Source organism: Nicotiana tabacum, chromosome 13, assembly GCF_000715075.1.
Source record: "Nicotiana tabacum cultivar K326 chromosome 13, ASM71507v2, whole genome shotgun sequence".
Taxonomy (NCBI): Eukaryota; Viridiplantae; Streptophyta; class Magnoliopsida; order Solanales; family Solanaceae; genus Nicotiana; species Nicotiana tabacum.
The window spans coordinates 103,238,862-103,256,601 of NC_134092.1; the positions used below are offsets into that span (position 1 = coordinate 103,238,862).

A 17,740-nucleotide genomic window follows, 5' to 3' on the forward strand; every position below is an offset into this window, starting at 1 on the left:
AATAGCAATAGTAACCCTATATAAGAAGTACTGATTGGTAAGAAAATAACATGTTATAAATGATAAATAATGTATCTTATAACGCCTGAAATTACTACATTAATAGTAGTAATTTAATGTATCGAATATTTGAAGGTAAGTTGGGAAGAAACAGCAATAAACTGAGTAGTTAATTTCAAACACAACCTCTAGGCTAACACAATTTAAGCCATTCTAGCCTTCTGCTAACTGCTTTAATAAATTATGGTCCATATAATAAATACTTAAAAATCATTTCGGACGCAATCATATAAATGAAGATGACTCACAACTGCATTTTGCCAGAATTAGCCAAATAGATACCCAAGAGTTTATGTACAGAAATCACTTTTGACTTTGCTGATTTCTCAAAGAATGACTTGGAAACAAACCAAAACCAAAAAGGAAAACTTGTAAAATAAACACACTAACAATTCTTTTCTTTTCCTCTAGCTCTATTTAAACTATATGTAAAAAGAGAGGGGGGAGGGGGGAGAGATTATTCAGCAATGCAACATGCAAAAAACAACAACGAACACCTCTGGCCTTTGTGCAGAGTAGACATAGCAAGAGAGACACTTAGATTCTCAAGCTAATGGATGCTAAAACTCCCAGAACAGGGTTAATTGGTGAAAATTTACACGTCGTCTTCAGTAAGCTGCACATTGTATCCATGTTTTATCTCTGCATCAGTGTAAAAGTTGGGTCAAGTTCAAGAACAAGATGCATCACAATATAAATTCAGAAACACATCTAGACAAGGACAAAATGTATACCAATTTCAACAGGAACAGTAAATGTTTACAGAAATCATAACTATGAACTTTCATGTACAACAATGTGCATTCCAAAAACTTGCTTTGACCACAAGGCTAGAGCTCTCATCCAATTAGGTCTTAGTTTGATTAGGTATGTCCAACAAAAGTAAGTTAAAAACTTTGTACTCCCTCTATGCCAATTGATTAGCTGCTCTTTCTTTTTCTTGTCAGTTTCAGGAAGATTGGGACCATTTTATATTCAGGAACTCTTTGATCTTTACATCGTCATTTTCCCTTGCTCTTATAAGCTTTAACATGAATTATTGCGGACCTCACTGGAAAGATACATTTGGTAGTCTATGCATATTAGGCTTAAGAGTGGACCATAACTTGGAGACACAGTAAAAAAAGGAAAGTAATAAAATTTTATTGGGATGGGTGAGAAACAATTAATGCAGAAAGTTAACATACAGAAGCAAAGTTCAAAGGATATACTGAACTAGGATCATCAAATTCATTATATTAATTTTTTTTTTTTTTTATAAGGAAACTATATTAATTTCGGATCTAATCATTATATTAATTTTTTTAAACGCCAAATGTAAAGATAAGAGAAACACAAACGAAACAAAGGAAAAAAAAAAGAAACATAGGAAAGAAGGGCAGACATAGTTAACATTCCCCTTTATGTTATGGTTAGACATATGAACCATGGTCTTACAGCTAATTCTGCACTTGCTCAACAAGCCCAACTACCAAGAACTCATAGGCAAACTATCCGGATCCCTCAACTAACAGTGCCCCAACCATGCCAATCTTTAAGCATTACTGTTTAAACAATAAAAATGTCTAGACAAGGATCAGCAGGATAACTCATTGGCATTTAGATAATGCTAAGTTTAAAGATGTAGAAAATAACATGAAGAATCCTGGAAGAAAATGTTAAACAATCATTTGACACTGCTAGAAAATAAAGATTTATTATTTGTGAATTTCATAGTAAGCGTCCAAGAGAAGTCTTTATTAGATATTTGTTTCGTCATTCTAATCTTTTACTATTTTAAGGAAATCATATACTTGCATCACTTGCTGTATACATTAAATAATTACTTCATGTCCAGCTTGCTCCCCTCTCTTCAGGAAGTAACGACAATGGATAACACCACTGGTAATCCAGCATTTAACCGAGTTAAGAAAGTTGCTTATGCATATCTCACTTTATATATTACTGTTCAAGATTAAATATGATTTCCAGAAAAATCGGGATACATACATTGACAGTTGCTCTCAACTGTTTAACATCATAGACAAAATGGGCTATGTACTTAGAAAGAGTTGGAGATGGAATCATTTGAGGCAAAACGAAGGGTGTGAAAGATCCACCCACTCTACACTGAATACAATTTTTTTTAATTGTTATGAAATCTATACTGAATACAAGATTAATTAAGCAAGGACGATAAAAATCATAACTTCAGTCAAGTTGACATATACACGGTATAGCTTATATTCTCAAGATGGATAAGTCACCAATTCTATAAGCTTAGAGTGATAGGTGCAATTAAACATTAGAAATTAGGAATCAAATTACCTTTGATTGAAGCCTTTTTGTACTTATCCTTCCTTTCAACCTCATTTTCCCATCCACAAATGTCATCACCAATTTCATCCCTCTCCTCATTTCCTATTTCACTTTCACTTGCTGTCTCCCATTCAGAATCATCAGTTTCCTGGCCACACATGTCTCCAGCATCACCCTCACAGTGAACTCCACCATGTTTAATAGCAGCCTCTCTAAACAACCAAGCTGCACGCATCTGCTTTTTTACTAAACGCTCAGCATAATCAGGAACCTTGTTTTGTCTCAAAGACAGATCTGGATCATTTGATTGAGAACACTCATTTATAAACAGAATAGCATCTAGTAAGCTCTCCTTGGCTAAACCAAGCATGTCGTACGCCTGAGCTCTTCGCCAAAGGCTTTTGGCATGACGGTTCACAGGATTATGGAGACATAATGCACGAGTAGCATCACCTATAGCAGCCAAGGGTTGTTGCAACAAAAGATGACACTGAGCGCGATTGCTGTAGAGCACCACTCTCTCTTTCTTTGACCTAATTGGGCATAATGCCAATGCTTCTGAGTACTTAGCTGCAGCCCCGGAAATATTTCCTGATGAAAACAGGGAATTTCCTTCTAGTTTTACCACCAGTGCTGCTGCCTGTTTGATATGAAGGTCCTCTTTAGGCATATTTTTCTCCCATTTTAGTCTCTGTTTGGAATTCAGTAGTTCGTCAACCTCTTCTTTCACATGGCTATTGATTTGAGTACGACCTGTCCCTTGTGATTCAATACATTCCTGAAGAACATTGACTATAGAGTCTCCAAGCTTCTTATGATCCCCAAGGGATGATATCTCTGCAAGATCCACAAGTGCAGGTACGGTCTTTTCAATCACCTACAGAAAAAATAGTAGATAAGAACTTCGACATTTTTAACGGTGTCCAGATCTATGGTTAAGATACTGCATGGAATGGCTTCTTAAGATTCAGCTTATGGCTGTAATATAATATTGTAAATTGCTATCAAAGAGAAAATAGGAGAAAGCTGGGGACAATCTCATCGTATGGGCACCTCTTGACTATGAAACCATAGAGAGATCATGTCTGAAGGCTTCCATTTCTATTCAATTGATACCACATACGATTTGATTGAACTCATAGATTCAGTTGCTAAGGAAGGTCAGTCCGCAGAGTGGAGTTAAATTCCTTGAAAAACTCCTAGTCTTCCTTATTACTTTTACTTCTTTTTTTTTTTGATGAAGTAAGATAATATTATTGAAAGGGCATCAGGAAGATGCCAAATTACAACTCTTCCTTATTACTTTTTGTATTTACGCTTTCTTTAATATAAGTAAACAAAAACTAAAGTTCTAGTAAAAAGAACTTTACATGTTAATGGATCATAGCAGTACAATACCGAACCTGAAGGCTAGAGATGAAAATGGCTGCAGTAGTTTATAATGATACTAATATCAGGAACAATATGAATAGCAGAACTTTCAGAAAGAGACCGGAAATTCTTAAACTCTGAGCAATCAAAAGTGTACATTGTGGAAACAATGGTACAGAGCCAATAGTATGCATGGACATGCCTGTTCCTTATTTGACGTTTTCATCTTCCTCGAGTTGCATTCTATTCACAGTGTTAGTCATAACACTGACATGGCCTCTCTAGAATATTTTTTTTCTTTTGATAAGTCAAGTTCATGTCATTGGTAAGACAAGGGGTCTCAAAAGTATTTACAGCCTGAGGACTTTGCTAGCTACAATTAACCGTAGAGTCTACTCAAAGTAATTAGTCCTAAGTTCGAGAAGTGTCTTGAATCTGTCAAATATGTTAAGCCTTTTCCTCTCGGTCAAAATATGAATTTGATAAAGGATATGTATGAAGGAGCCATCATTAGTGTGAGAATAGTAGATAGAGATGCAATGAAGTTTCCCATTAGCATGGGTTTACACAGTGGCATTGAGCCTATATTTGTTTATCCTAGTTATTGATGAGCTAACCAACACAATACAAGATTAGGTTCCATGGTGTATGCTATTTGCTGACATTATTGTGCAAAGGTGTCAACCAAAAGCTTGGGCTATAGAGAAGCACTTTAGAGAGTAAGGATTTTAGGATAAGTAGAAGTTAAATTGAATATATGCACTACAAGTTTAATGAGCATGGGAAGAGTGAAATTGAGGTGAGATTAGACGTGACTATAGTGCCTAAATGCAAATAATTCAGATATCCAGGCTCATTGTTCCAAGAGAACGAAATGATAGATAAAAATGATACACATAGAATCAAAATCGAATGGCTGAAATGGAAAAGTGTTACTGGGGTGTTATGTGATATGGAGATGACTACCGTAGTGAAAAATATGTTATATAGAATAATTATAAGACCAGCAATGTTACATGAGAATAAATTTTGGGCCGCTAAAGTTAAAAACATCCGTAAAATGAGAGTTGCAAAGATGGATGTGCGGTCATACATGACTAGAAAAGATTAAGAATTTACATTTGCCAGAAGGTGCAAGTAGCACACACTGAGGACAAAATGAGAAGTATATTAAGATGATTTGGTCGTGTCTTGCATCGACCTCCCGATGCACCGGCCTATAAGTGTGAAACCATGGTGGGTGAAGATGTTAAAAGGGACGAGGTAGACCTAAAATCACATGAAAGGAAGTTGTCAATAAAGACCTACGCTTTCCTCGAATTCTTGGAGGGTTGCTCTAGTGGTTAGCACCCTCCACTTCCAACCAAGAGGTTGTGAGTTCGAGTCACCCCAAGAGCAAGGTTGAGGAGTTCTTGGAGGGAGGGAGCCGAGGGTCTATCAGAAACAACCTCTCTACTCCAGGGTAGGGGTAAGGTCTGCGTACACACTACCCTCCCCAGACCTCACTAGTGGGATTATACTGGGTTGTTGTTGTTGTTAGCTTAGGATAGGGCACGGTGGCGAAGTCAGGAAATTCAATAAGGGTGTGTTCAAAGTCTATTTTTTAATCAATAACGAGTAATATTTTACCCTACACATAGTATAATTTTTCGACGAAGGGTGTTCAGTTGATCACCCTTGACCATACATAACTTCGCCCTGATGGGGCACAATAGAAGTAAAATATCCATATAGACGATACTAGTTAGTTGGAAATACGTTTTAAACATGTTAGTACATTTCTTTAGATCTTATGCTTAGGAGTCTTTTAGTCTTATTAGAAATTCTTATACAAACAGAAAATATAAAGAGCTTCTAGTACTTTTTATTTTATTTTGTTTTGTACCTGATATGAATCTAAATGGAGAAACATGATCAATGAGGATTCATATATCTGACCCCAACTTGTTAGGGACTGAGGCTTAGTAGTTGTTGTATTCTCTTCTCAAGTTAAAGCAACTACAATATTCATTCTCTTAAAACTAGAAGATGAGAAAGACTTTCATAAAGCGCAATGAGAAAGACTTTCAGTGTGTCCAATACCTAATGTGTAATGGTGCAAGTAAATTAATATAATTATTCTTCTCATTTCTATTAACAGTTGGAGTTAATTCTCATTGTGCAAGTAGATTTTTTCTATCTGTTGCAAAAGGTCTTAAAGGTTACTCCAGAGGATAAACTAATATGATTCCATCACATTGTGTCATTTCACTTCTAAAATGGATTCTCTGATTCTACCTGAAAATAGGTGTTAAGCAAAACAAAACCTTCTTACTGATTCACAAGAATGCTATCAGCCATAATTGTATGGCTCCTGTTGATTTGGTGCATCTCAACAACAATAAGAAAGAGTTGTCATTGTTAACAACAACCTAACTCAGAAATAAATTGTGAAAAAATATCTGAACGCAGAAGTAGATCAACCAAACAAGATGCTCATTTTAACCTTTTGACAGAGCAAAGCCAAACACCTTCAAGACCGATTGGCACATCAGGCTCAATAGGATGGGAAATAAAAAATTATTGCAAGTAAACATGACCAACATCCTCACACCACCATTTTGCTTTACGTCCTTCCTTCTAATACATGAACATAAACTGTCATCCATAGCACATGCACATGCTGGTGTTGGGGAGAAGAAACTGGGGACTGACGGTGTTGGTAGTTGACAAAGCTTTCCAATTGTTCATGTGATTGAGAGGGTATCACACTTCAGAACTCAGGTTCTTAAAGGCAGAAATTCTCAAGAGTATATGTAAAGCGTGAAACTCAAGTGTGGTGTTGAAAGTATGTGCACTCTTCTATTTACTGATTGATTCGTTTCTTCATTTCTATTTCTTTCTAATTTTTACTAAAACCATCTCATTAGATATTACACCTTTCAGGTGTTACATGTTTATCTTCAATACTCATTCTAGTATTAATAGACTTTTTTTGAATACTTATTCTAGTATTCATAGACTTCACCAAATGGAGCTGTATATCCCAAGCTAAGTAACAGAATACTACAACAGTATTCCAAACCTGTTCTGTGGGGATTTCATTTTTCTTTTTTTTGGACAAGTACTGCGGAACATTGCTTTTAAGACAGAAGGTTTCTTTTTAGGGTGATCACTTATGCCATACCAATAGCATACTCTAAAGTTTACACAAAATTCCCATAACTATAACACTCATCTTTTGTTTCCTTCTTCTCTCTACAAATTATGGACTTACATGTGCATGCTCCCAAATACGAATTCTTGCACATTCTGAATGACCCAACCTCTTTGAATTAGAGTTGTATGAACATAATTGACTTCAAAGATCAGTTAAACATCTATGATGAGAATATGAGATACCTATATCGTGAACTAAGAAAAGAGGCATCCAAAGAGTGAAGTATATACCTATTTTTGACTAACAAGTTCTGGAGGCAAACATGACATAGGAAAAGGAATGGAGCACTTTCACAGTCAATAGATGAACTTATGTGATCAAAGTTAAGCTCCAAGAAGTAAAAGAGAAAATAAATTCATTTATCAAAGCTGAGATGGTTCGGACATGTGAAGAGGAGCGGTGCAGATGCTTCGGTGAGGAGGTGTGAGAGGTTGGCCTTGTTGGGTGCGAAGAGAGGTAGAGGTAGGCCTAAAAAATATTGGGAAGAGGTAATTAGGCAGGATATGACGCAACGTCAGCTTACTGAGGACCTTTGATAGGAGGATGTGGAGGTCGACAATTAGGATAGGAGGTTAGCGGATAGCCGAGCGTATTTCTATGTTGTACCAGTAGGTAGTAGTATTAGTCTTGTACTCTTGTATTCTTATAATTTTTTTGTTACCTGTTGTTTCCTTCTCTTCAATTAGCTTATTATCTTGTTGATATGTTACTGCTGGTTGATTTCTATCCCCTTTTTTTTTCGTTTTCCTTGAGTCGAGGGTCTTCGGAACAACATCTCTATCTTCACAAGGTAGGGATAAGATTTGCGCACACACTACCCTCCCAAGACACGTATGTTGTTGTATATAACATAGAACTTCCCTGTTCCACCACCTGATTCAATTGAACCAAAAACCAAAGTACTGAATAAAGTATTCCAGCTACATTAGTACCCTATTCCACCACTTGATTCTATTGAACCTAATACCAATACCGAATAAAATATTCCAGCTCTTAGCTCCAGAAGAATAGTTTTAAAGCACATTATTACCTTATGACAGGTACTTGGATCCTGGAGCAACCACAAAAGACAGTCAATTGCCATATACTGCCAGTCATCTGATGAGCGAGCTATATTGCACAATGCCTCTATAATACCAGGACATGCAGCAACAGGCCCTCGACCAAGCTTGTGATGACAAATTGTCCTTAATAAACCAATTCCAGCAGGGGAATTTTCATTAACAAGTCCACCCCACATTCCTGGAAGCTTGGCTAGAAATTCCGGCTTGCATATAGTAGGAAGAAATTCAGGTTTGAAAGCAAAGCAATTAATAAGCTGAAGGGACCAACACTGTAGCTGACTGGCCCATTCTTCTGCTTTTCTGGACTCCATTTCAACTCCACCCATGCCGCGTGTAAGAAGATCACAATGATAACTAAGTCTTCTATCAACATACTGGTAAAAATGAGAGTAAACAATTTCAAGTGAACTCATCGCGAGTTGGATCGAGAGCTCTAGAATCTCACCGTGACTTGCAACAGTCGGAAAGGTGCTGGCATAGGTAGCTAAATGTCCTAACGCTCTCACTGCAACTCTCTGTTCAACCCAAGTTAGCCTACCTCTCAAAAGTTCAACTAAAGGAGGGATGACTCCAGCACGCACAGCTCTTTCGGCAAACTCTTCCATATTCATGGTGTACGATCCAATTATATGTGCCGCATAATAAGGAATATATATATTTTGGTCATGTGAAAGCCAGCGGCGGTTCTTTAAACCCTTCCAAATAAGAGCTGACATGCATTCAAATATCCCCAATTCAATAAACTCCGGATCATTAGGATGCGCCATGGCAGTATTCCATAGGCCACTGATCGGAAGGACTTGACCATCATCATCCTGTGAGGGAAGTTCTCGAAAGAACTTCAATATACTGGCTCGGCGCTTGCTTGGGTTTGCTTCCTTCATAACACAAAAGAAGCATCCAGGATACGGACAGTCAGCAGAAGCTTTCTCCATGCTCATTCGACCAAAAGAGCCAGAATTCACTTTTTGATCCACCTTTTATAGGCAACAGTACCTGCAACGATATGTTGGATTGCATTTGTAAGTTCTGAAATGCATTTTGCACCATAAACCACAGGAACAATAAGAAGTCAACAAATGTGCATAACAAAAGAACTTTGATATTCTTCCATTAGTCGGATACTCTTCCATTAGTCACCGGCAACACATCAAGTCAGAGGTTTGGCACAAAAAAAGTATTTTTATACATTTTTTTTATGACCGAGAAATCCGACTGGAGCTGACCCTTTGGGCCAACCGCAGCTTTCGAAACTCGAGGACGACAGGCCTGCCCCTCTACCCTTCTCCACTTAAATACCAGAGTTAGCTTGCTTGGCGCAGGGCTCGAACCTATGACCTAAGACACAAGTCACTCAACCTTTGCCAATAAACTCGTGAATTTGGTGCTTCATCACCCCTCCTGCCACATTTGCTTAGGGCAACAGTAGATCCACATATGATAGGACATAAGTCAAAAACTAACCAAATAAGAAGTCAATTGGCCTACCACATCACAAATGGAGCTATCAAAATATTAGGGAGCTAGAAATGTGGAAATTAAACTTAAAACCCCAGTGTATTTTCACATTTACCATTTCTTAGTCAAGTTCCACAATCAAGTGCACTTCTTTATCCAAGTTCAATAACAAATTACACAAATCACAGCAATATTTTCACAGACAAAAACTTTAAAGAACCGAGTTCCATTAGTACCTTCAGGCATTAATCACTACAAGCAGAGTGAGCAGTCCAATTAAAGGAGAGAAAAAGACAAAATGCATAAAAGTCCGATTCTAAAATGCAAATGAGTTTCCAGAAAGCAGACAAAACCACTGATCCTTCCCGTGAAGTTGACATCTTGCAAAATCAAATAGATCTAAAGAACAATTTAAACAAATCAAGAACAGGTTACACTTAGCAGAAGCTATAAAGAAAATTTGAACCCCATATAATTGTAGACAAATTGAGATTTATAAACAAGCAATAAAACAAGAAAACAAACCAACCTGTCTTGTGTATACGCAGTAAGTAAAAACCAAAAGCAAAGAGAAGAACTGAGAAAGGAGCAGAGCTTGGGGTATGAAAAAAGGAGTAGAGAAAGGAGCAGCTCTCGGACAAAAAGAATGTGCTTTTTTCGGAGAAATTTTGGACAGTCAAATTTTAAGACCGGTTTTTGGGTAAATTTCTCTTTTCTATTTTTATGCAGAAAATGTAGTTGCAGATTGCGAAATTAATTCCAGTGAAGTAAAAATGAAATAATAGTGGAGGGTTGGTGGGGTCAGATTTCTTTCTTTTTTGTGAGCTGCTTTATCAGTCGCACTTCTCCCACGCGCTAGTCGATACCCCAGTGTTTGGCTTTGTTGGTGGTCTTCTCTTGGAATCTTGGATTTGAAAAACGTTTATAAACCAAATAAATGTAAATTAAAAAATAGACTTAGTTTTCCTGAAATCAAAATGAAATGTCCTTACAAACAAAATATATGAGAAAATTAGTTCTTATAAAAGTAAAACATGACTTTTATAAATACTTTATTTCTATAACTAACTGAACACAATATATTCTTGAATTTTTTTCTCTAATTCTTTTCAAGAATAATATATTTCTTAGATTACGACATAATCGACTACAAGAAAGTGAAGACACAAATGATATAAAAATTATAAGTTATCTTTATTTAATGAATTGATTATTGTTAAATTTGATTGTAAAGAAGACTTATTCTTCTATATGGGAAGAAGTTGTGGTGTACTTAATTAAATCAAGTATTTAATGTTCAAGAAAAGAATAAATGAAAATTGATCTGATATATGACTTTTGAAGTTCATGACCATTCAAGTTCTCTATAGGGAGAATTTTTATTTTTATATTTTTTGTTAAAAATTATACGATCTTGCAGAATTATATCACTATTATCTATGCACAAGGTTAAATATGTGTACGATTGAAATATCACGGTTGTATTTTCGTAAAATTACATTCTTCGTTGAGTAAATAATTATTTTCTTATATAAAATTTTTCTTTTTAGCTTTTTTCATATTTAAAGAGCTACCAAATAAATGTATGATAGTAATTTCAAATTTTGATTATCATAATAAAATAATCTAAATACCTAAATTACAAATATCTTCTTATAGTAGTCTAATTAAGATTATTAAATATTTGTCTATATATATGTTTTTTAGACGTACTATCAATCAAAATTATATTTATGAGATAAGAATTATCATGTTCATATGCAAATATCATACAAGAAAAACTCTCATTTTAACCATTGATGCTATAACCTATATAGATTTCTTATTTTATTGACATTGAAATGAATGAGAGTAGTAATAATAACTTTTTGAGAAATTTTTCAAGTAAAATGTATCGAGGTTGTATCTATTTTTCGTCTGCTCATTTTTTTTTCAAATAAAAGAAAAGAAACTAATGAGTCTAGTTCAAGCAGCCAATATAGGGCATCTATTTTTTTAAAAAAATCTATGTAACCTTATTTTGGTAATAATGAGTTATCCTCTGTTCCATACAAAAAAAATGAAATAAAACAAAATAGCATGATGAAAAACTAGACAGGTAGGCCAAATTCTATATTTTTTCCTAGAGGCCAAATTCTATTCACTCCCTAAAAATAAGAGTTTAAAACAAAGAGCGCGTGGGGGTAGAATTGATTCATTTACAATAGAAATTTAAGGAGGTGTGGGGGCTACGCATTATATCTGCACTGTTATTGCGCCCGCAGTGTGATTTTCCCTTATTTGTGTTCCCTTTTTGGCTTTAGGCCTTTGGTCCCATTTTCTCTCACGTCTTCTTCAATTATATGCTTACTTTACCGTTGCAGTGAACAAGTACATACTATTGTTGTGCATGATAGGCCATGAACGACTTCCAATTTCCTTGATTTTATTGATATACTTAAATTGAGATACTTATTGTTGGTAGAACAAAAACATTTGGTTAATTTTCTTAGAGGTATGGTGGATTTTAGCCATTATAATGATATATATTGTTGTTTGAAGAGACAATATTTCTATCTTCACAAGATAGGAGTAAGATATGCGTATATATTACCTTTTCAGACTCCATATTATAAAAATATACTAGGTATATTATTATTATTATTGTATATATAATTATATAAATTGTTATGTTGTAAAACAACCAATGATATGCACAGTAAGACAATAAAATCGTCATTTTAATATCGCTCAATAATTAATAAATACTTACACCAAGTTAAATCAAGTTCTTCAATTAAATATCTTTAACATATAATTCTTACGAATAAAACTCTTTTTCAAATATAATTTCGTCGAATAAATATCTTTCAAATACAATTCTTTCATATAATTCTTCTTGAATAAAAATCCTTTCAAATAAATATTTTGAATATAATTCTTTCGATTAAAGAGTCACCATGTGATACCTCATTTCAAAATCATAAAAATACGGGTCTCAACCCATTTTCATATTTTTCGTAAATACGGGTCTCGGCTAATTTTTCATATTTCCACAGCACCTCGTGCCCGTAATTAAACCATCATATTTCTCCGGCACCTCGTGCCCTCATTTCATATCACAACTGCATGGACAATTCACGTGCCAAATATCATTATCATTTTATTACAGCACCTCGTGCCCACATTTCATATCATAATTGCATGGACAATTCACGTGTCAATATCCCCATCTCATATCACAATTCACGGCACCTCGTGCCTACATTTTATTTTATAAACCGCCTGGCAATAGCCACAGGCTCTCAATTTTAACATAAATTAGATTGGTATCAATTTACCATCAACAAGATAAATTACACAAGGTATAAAACTAAACACAAGAAAATTACAGCATCACATAAAAATCACCAACACCACAACTCCACATCATCACATCTCGTCGCTCATATTGCCGCCCTTATCACTCCTATGTACCCTTATCACTCTGCCCAGACAATATCAATAGCCATCTTTATTGCTCATATAGCCACCCTTATCACTCCTCCCAAACAATATTAATAGCCACCCTTATTGCTCCTATTGTCACTCTTATCGCTTCGCCCAGACAATATTCCAACAAACACAACCACATTGAAATATCACTCTTATACCCACATAATATCAATGGTGAAATGTCACCCTTATATCTTCAAAATAATAATTAACACAACACAACAATTTACACGGAAAATTATCACGGCAACATAACAAAATCAATTCATATCACAATTTGCCCAATGGCTACAACCAAAATTCCAAAGATACAACCAAGTTAATTAATTTCACAACAAATAGCCTAAGGCTCCACACAATGTGTACAACACCCAAAAATAATCAATAGAGATAGAAATTACTCAACATAAAGCAAAGTCTTCATTAAATCTAAATTTTCAATAATTATATAAACACCTCTCCTTAAGCTCATTTAATTATTTATTTACAAAGGGAAAAAATCTAAAATTAAATTAAATTCGAATAATTATCAAACCAGCAAATTCACGGAATTTCATAAATAATCAAGTAACAATTACATCAAATTGTCATATAACAACAGATTCAACAACAAGGATGTAGGCACGACAAATAGATGATTAAATATATATCAACAATTATCCAATTTACTACACAATATGCTCGAGACTTTAACTCAATAAAATTTGCACATATAAACCAAGTACGTACTCGTCACCTCGTGTACATGGTTTTCAATTACACAAATTGCACATAAGACTCAATGCCTAAGAGAAAATTCCCCCACTCGAGGTTAAGCAAGACACTTACCTTTTTGAAATTATGCCGATATTCCAAAATTGCTTTCTTACTTGAATTGACTTCTGGACTGCTCAAATCTATTCAAATAAGTTGTATAACTTCATTAAAATTCATTGAAAATAATTGCGGATAATAAAATATCGACTTAAAAATTTAGTCCAAAAAGTCAACAAAAGTCAACGTGGGACCCGCCCCTCAGAAACCAACATAATTTTTTATGAAATCCGAACACCCATTCCGATACGAGTTCAACCATACCAATTTTATCGAATTCCAATAACAACTCGACCTCCAAATCTTAAATTTATGGTTTATGGAGTTTCTATAATTTTTTCCAAATTTTCATCTCCAAGTACTAATAAAATGATGAAATCGGTGATATATTCATGTATATTAACCAAATCCGAATGAGAATCACTTACCCCGATGAATTTCTTGAAAAATTCACGAAAAGTTATCTCAAACCGAACTCCCAAAGTCCAAAAATAAAATAATAACCTAAATCTCGGATATATAGTACATCCTCTGAACTTCCAATGTGCGGTCCGCACAGCAATGGCACGGCCGCACATCCCTATCTCCTCTGGTCGCAAAAAAATGGTGTGGCCGCACTTCACAGCCTTCTCCTCTACCAGGCTTCAGTAAATTGTCCATAACCTTCTCTATAGATGTCTGAATTATGATTTATTTACATTTCTGGAAACTAGACACGAAGACCTACAACCTTCGTTTTTGAATCATCTCAAATTTCCTTATAGATCAAAAGATATGAGCTTCCGAAGTCAGACCAGCGAATCTGAGAGTTCTTGAGCGCGGCCGCACACAAAAGTGTGCAGTTCGCGAACTCCACTGCGGACTGGAGCGCGGTCCGCACCAAAATTGTGCGGTCCGCAAAATTCCCCTGAGGTACGCACTTCCCTTTTTGCCTCAGCACACAAACCATATATGAATTTCAATAATAAAATACGCTACGGACCTGTTCGCGCACTCAAAACACTGAAAATAGGTCGTCTTGACCCGATATTGACCATGGTCAAACTCCCAAATTTCTTAATTTTACTAATCTCTCAACCAATGACCCAAAATATACACCCAAGCCCCTCGGGACCTCAACCAAATATACCAACACGTCCCAAAATATAATACGAACTTAGTGGAGGCTTCAAATCTCGTCAAACAACGTCAAAAATTACGAATTGCGCCTCGAATCGAATTATGAGTTTTCGAATCTCCCCACTTCTATGTTTTGCGCCGAAACATATCAAATCAATCCGGAATGACTTTAAATTTTGCACACAAGTCATAAATAATATAATGTAGGTATTCCAAATTTTAAAAATCGGATTCCGGCCCCAATATCAAAAAGTCAACTCCCCGGCCAACTCTTTTCTTTTACGCTTCTTAAATATGAATTGTTCTTTTAATTAAATTTCGAATCTTCCGAAAATCAAACTCGACCATACTCGCGGGTCATAATACTTATTAGAAAGTTGCTCGAGATCTTAAGTCAGTGAACGAGACGTTAATTCTTAAAACGACAAGTCAGGTCGTTACAACTGCTTGGTCGTCGCAGTCCCTTGGAGTCATTTCATTTCATTGTACTGTTAATTTTTAATCAAACAATATTGTATATTCGGTCCTCATGATCATCCCATGTATTCAGTTAGAGTTCGTGACTCAATACTACCAGTCTTGGGAGATTGTTATATTCATATTTATTTCGCTGTTTGTTTTGATTATCTATTAAATTCAGATTCTATATAAAAAAAATACTTCGAAATGTAATGAAATTCGGCTTACCTAGTCTTAGAGACTAGGTGCCATCACGACGCCTGTGATGAGATTTTGGGTCGTGACAGTTTGACATTTAATATTTGTTGAACTTTTTGTAATTTTTACAATAATATGAACTTTTTTTGGTAGAAAGCATTAAGTTTGGTTAAATCCGTAACAAGCATGCTATATTCGTCTCTAAACACCAAATACGAGTCAATTTTACCATTTTATATCAGCCACGTTCCCCAAAACGTCTCTTAATTAAATTAAATGTTTCATTTTCCACCTTTGACACAATCATTGCAATGTTTTTGTCATGTAACAAAAAATGGAGGCATAATAACTCAATTAACTAGTAGCTTTATTGCTCTAATGGTTTAAATTTTTGATACAATGAATTCCACCTAAATAAGTTCCTTCATAATGATGCATGTTTGTGTTTTGCCCACACGAGTTCCCCCTTTTGTTTTAACCCAAAGTCTGAACTCCCTTCCAGAAAATTAAAAGAAATAATAATTATTTCCAATGTGATAATCTAATGTTGGTGCATGATGAAAGAATTAGTAACGAAACATTTGTGAACATAAAATACAAATTGTTGCACGACTAATTACTATGGTACGTTCAGAACACAATAAGTGTCTATTGTTGTTCAAAAGATAAAAGATTAGTAGGACTATAGCCAGTTTAGAATTCACTTATTAATTATATGTCCATCTCTAATAAAAGAGTACCTTTTTATATCTAATTTACTACTACTACTACTACTGAGATTATTAAAAAGTTATAGAATATACTTTTACTCAACTTTAGCTAAAATTATTCTATAAGACAAATAATTACTATTATAAAATTACTTATAAGAGTGTGAAAGGAAGCGTAAACCAAAAAGATATGCATGCAGAAGTTTTTTCGAGAATTTATTATATACTACCTCAATATCTTTCATGTCTCATAAAATAATCCGTTTAATGATTTTATCCTAATTAGTGAAATTATGTCACTTTCCACATTAATTGTGCGTATGTATTATCTAAATAGACCGCAAAATAACAATTATCTAAACTAGCAAATCAAACTAGCAAATATCTAAGCGATGAAGATTCAAAGGCATATGCAAAACTATTATTCCAATAAAGACCTCCCTAAAAGAAATATGTTTCTTTCATTTCGAAAGCAATATCTTTCTCTGACTACATTTCTTTTTTACTAGGAAACAAAGTTGGATGGGATTGGCAAAATCCTCTAAAATGGGTAAATATGAAAAGGAGGTTAAAATATGGACAAGGAAATGTGACCCTCTGACTAGTAAATTAAAAATATTAAATGGTGGGGCCTAAAACCCATTTTGCACATTAAAGCGCATCCATCCCCTCTACATAATCTCCCGTACCTTTGTGGATTTTTCCATATATTCCAAGTAATGAAAATTTGTACAAAATTTGGAGTTAAATGGATATAAGTTGAAATGCAAAAATAATTGTCTTTTTTCTTGTCTAAAAATATACCCTCTATTCTTTTATCTGCCCTCTATTCTTGGGTTTATAAAGTCAAGAATTGATGCAACATTTAATTGAAGGATTGAAAGCTAAATGGGTGGTTAAAAGAAAAGCACACGAGTATTGGGTCGTTCCTTTAGAGATAATAAAAACTCACTAACATAAAGTTCAAGAATAATTCATTTTATTGGACATTATTTTCTAACGACAAATTCCAGCCTTTGCAAAAACAAAAAAAGAGATATATCTGAACATTATTCAATTGGAGCCCAAGCCAAGAAGGTACAACGAAGTGATAGGCCTCTTTAGAAGAAAGGAGTGTAAATATCCATCTAATGCGTTTTTTCGATCTTGACCGGTTGTATTGTACACTATATATCCTAATGTATACAATATAACAACAATATTAACATACTCATTGTATTCGCACAAGTAGAATCTATAGAGGATAATATATACGGAAACCTTACCCCTATCTTATGAAGGTAAAGAGACTATTTCAAGTAGACACTCGCACTACTAGAAATTCGCAAAAAAATCTGACAGAGGCGTACCGATCAATATTGGTCGGTTAACAAAAGAGACAAAAAAACAGTCCAAAGTGGGCGGAAGTTACCAAAAAAATATTTTATATATTTTTTTAAATTACATACCGACCGAAATCGGTGAGTATATTGGTCAAACATTTGACCGCAATGGTCAAACTTGCTTAGGTAAAGCAC

The 17,740-nt window shown here is 34.8% G+C and overlaps 1 protein-coding gene across 1 annotated transcript; it reads right to left on the reverse strand.

Annotated features, from left to right (window-relative positions):
- Positions 1–294: 294 nt before the first annotated feature.
- LOC107783190 (uncharacterized) lies at positions 295–10,199 on the reverse strand. The gene is made up of 4 exons (XM_016604169.2): positions 9,980–10,199; positions 7,959–8,988; positions 2,368–3,235; positions 295–702 (listed from the first exon to the last, which is right to left on the reverse strand). Exons 2-4 carry the CDS (start codon positions 8,931–8,933, stop codon positions 656–658), a joined length of 1,890 nt encoding a protein of 629 aa, XP_016459655.1. The 5' UTR covers positions 8,934–8,988; positions 9,980–10,199; the 3' UTR covers positions 295–655.
- Between the last annotated feature and the right edge of the window lie 7,541 nt (positions 10,200–17,740).